General features: G+C 62.4%; 1 protein-coding gene across 1 annotated transcript in view; it reads right to left on the bottom strand.

Annotated features, from left to right (window-relative positions):
- Positions 1-336: 336 nt before the first annotated feature.
- NIPSNAP1 (nipsnap homolog 1 (C. elegans)) overlaps positions 337-2,101 on the bottom strand; it is a gene marked incomplete at its 5' end in the record, with an annotated part of 1,940 nt that continues 175 nt past the window's right edge. Inside the window, 8 exons of the mRNA XM_010186044.1 lie at positions 337-401; positions 489-572; positions 671-765; positions 879-910; positions 1,073-1,213; positions 1,327-1,397; positions 1,533-1,627; positions 1,939-1,984. Coding sequence (XP_010184346.1) covers positions 337-401; positions 489-572; positions 671-765; positions 879-910; positions 1,073-1,213; positions 1,327-1,397; positions 1,533-1,627; positions 1,939-1,984 — 629 coding nt within the window. The remainder of the gene's footprint in view (positions 402-488; positions 573-670; positions 766-878; positions 911-1,072; positions 1,214-1,326; positions 1,398-1,532; positions 1,628-1,938; positions 1,985-2,101) is intronic.

The raw sequence follows: 2,101 nt of genomic DNA, 5'->3' as shown, positions 1-2,101 counted from the left end.
CCTCTTCAGAGAGGACCAGGCATTGGCATATTAAATATTTAATTGGCAGCAAAGGCACACATTGGCCCCATCAGGAATAATTAAGACCCCCCTCCCCATTAATGCAGCCTGCTCAGCTCCCCCAGGCAGCACCATCCCCTGCCACGCTTGGGGACCCATCACAGGACGGGGAGGACTCCCACCCCCCACAGGGCACCCTAAAGCAGGGTTGGGGGGCAGGAAAGCCAGAAGCTGGAGGGGAGCAGAGACCCCCAGCCCTTCCCCAGCAGGGCAGGGATGCAGGCAGGGAGCAAGCCCCTTTGGGGAGCAGGCAGATGTCCTGGTGTGGACCCCCCCTCACTGCAGGGGTGAGATCTTCAGGGGAATCATTATTCGTGACTCCATGGTCCGGATCAGCGGCACTGAAAAAGGAAACAAGAGAGGTGAGGGCGCAGGGGTCCCCAGCGCAGGTACGGGGGTCCCCAGCGCAGGCAGGGGGTCCTGCTCACCCGTGTAGTACACGTTTTCGTCCCAGCCCCTCTTCCTCCAGGCCGCGTTCCTTGTCTCCTCCCGGGACTGCAGGTCCTTGTAGGCTGCGGGGATGGGACAGGGCTGGCACTCAGGCCACCCTCACCAAGAACCACAGCGGGGGTTCCCAGGCGGTGACACAGGCAGCGGGGACTCTGCTTACCCCAGAGGTGATGCACAACGTACAGCTCCCCGATCTGGGAGAAGAAACCCCCAACTGCCTCCTGGTTCTCCTGCCGGTACTTAATGGCCCGAGCCCTGGCACACAGCAGGAGAAAAATGTTGGGAGGAGTTGCCCTAGGGCCCCCCCCTGCTCCAGGGGGACCTTTTCCCACCTTGGCTCCCTCCACGCTGGGAAAGCGGTTGCTTACCAGTTGTTGCCCCATTCTATCATAGTCCCTGGCTGGAAATAGAGGACAAAAAAAAACCAGTGAGCAGCCAGATGCCGTCTGCTCTTTGTGCTTGGGGTCTCCTCACCAAGAAGGGGGGGAACTAGGAGGCTGCCTCCCAAAAACATCAGGCAGGACCCCTGCCCTGTGGATAAACCCGCCCAAAAGCCACTCACCTTCAGCTTGTAGGTCCTCAGCTCATAGATGTTAGGTCCTTGGCGGGGCAGGGGCTCGTTCCAGAAGCTGAACTCCAGGAGCAGCTGGTTCCTGCGGGACAGCAGCATCCGGCTCCTCTCCTTGCGGAAGTCCAGGTACTCCTGGAGACAGCCCCAGCCAGGGGTTTCGGGGTGGGGGTGAGCATGACCCAGAACGGGGGGGGGACAGAGGCGAGGCACAGAGCTCAGGTGGCTCACCCCACTCCTGGTGGTACCTTGTTCTGTTTGAGCTTGTTCATGCAGTCCATGAGGGCGGGGTATCCCCCCGAGAAGCGCCAGAGGTGCACTGGAAGGAGACCGTGGGACTGGGGAGGGGGGAGCAGTGCCCCAAAAGCCCACCTGGCAGCTCCCACCCCTCTCTCTCTGTGTGACAGTCATCCCTCCGGCAGCAGGGGCACCGGGAGCCACTGCCTGCCCTCACCTGCCTGGTCCTGCTCGCCATACCACGTGTTCCAGTTGCCCACCAGGTCACAGGGGTAGTCGGCATCTGAGTGGAGCTTGGGCAGCACCTCCTCTCTGCAGGGGCACAGGAGAGGCAGCTGGTGGGGGACGGCCATCCCAAAATGCTCCTGATATCCCCGTTTGCTCACTCAGCCCAGCACGAGGGGCCTGCACTGAAGGGTCTGCCCTAAGGGAACCTGGAGCAGCCCAGGGAGGGGGTCCACTCATTTCACAGGGAGGGAAACTGAGGCAACGAGCAGGGGCAAGGACCTGCATGAGGCCTCAAGGAGTTCAGCACAAGCCCTCCCACCCCTCCTCACTCCGGAGTGGCACCCAACGCCATGTCGGAATGCCGGGCAGTCCCCTCAACACGCGGCGGGGCTCACGTCAGGCTGTTGTAGGCATCCAGGCACTCTGGCTTCACATTGTGAACTGCAGAGAGGAGAGGGGGGCTGCCAGGGTGGGAGCCGAGGCCTCAGGAGGGCAGCAAGGCCCAAGGCAGAGCAGCCAGGGGGGTCCTCACGGGTACCTCCAGCTGCGCTTCCCCCC

The sequence above is a fragment of the Mesitornis unicolor genome, unplaced genomic scaffold (assembly GCF_000695765.1).
Source record: "Mesitornis unicolor isolate BGI_N332 unplaced genomic scaffold, ASM69576v1 scaffold30086, whole genome shotgun sequence".
Taxonomy (NCBI): domain Eukaryota; kingdom Metazoa; phylum Chordata; class Aves; order Mesitornithiformes; family Mesitornithidae; genus Mesitornis; species Mesitornis unicolor.
The sequence above is the reverse complement of the archived record's forward strand: the minus strand, read 5'-3'. Positions and strand labels throughout refer to the sequence as shown.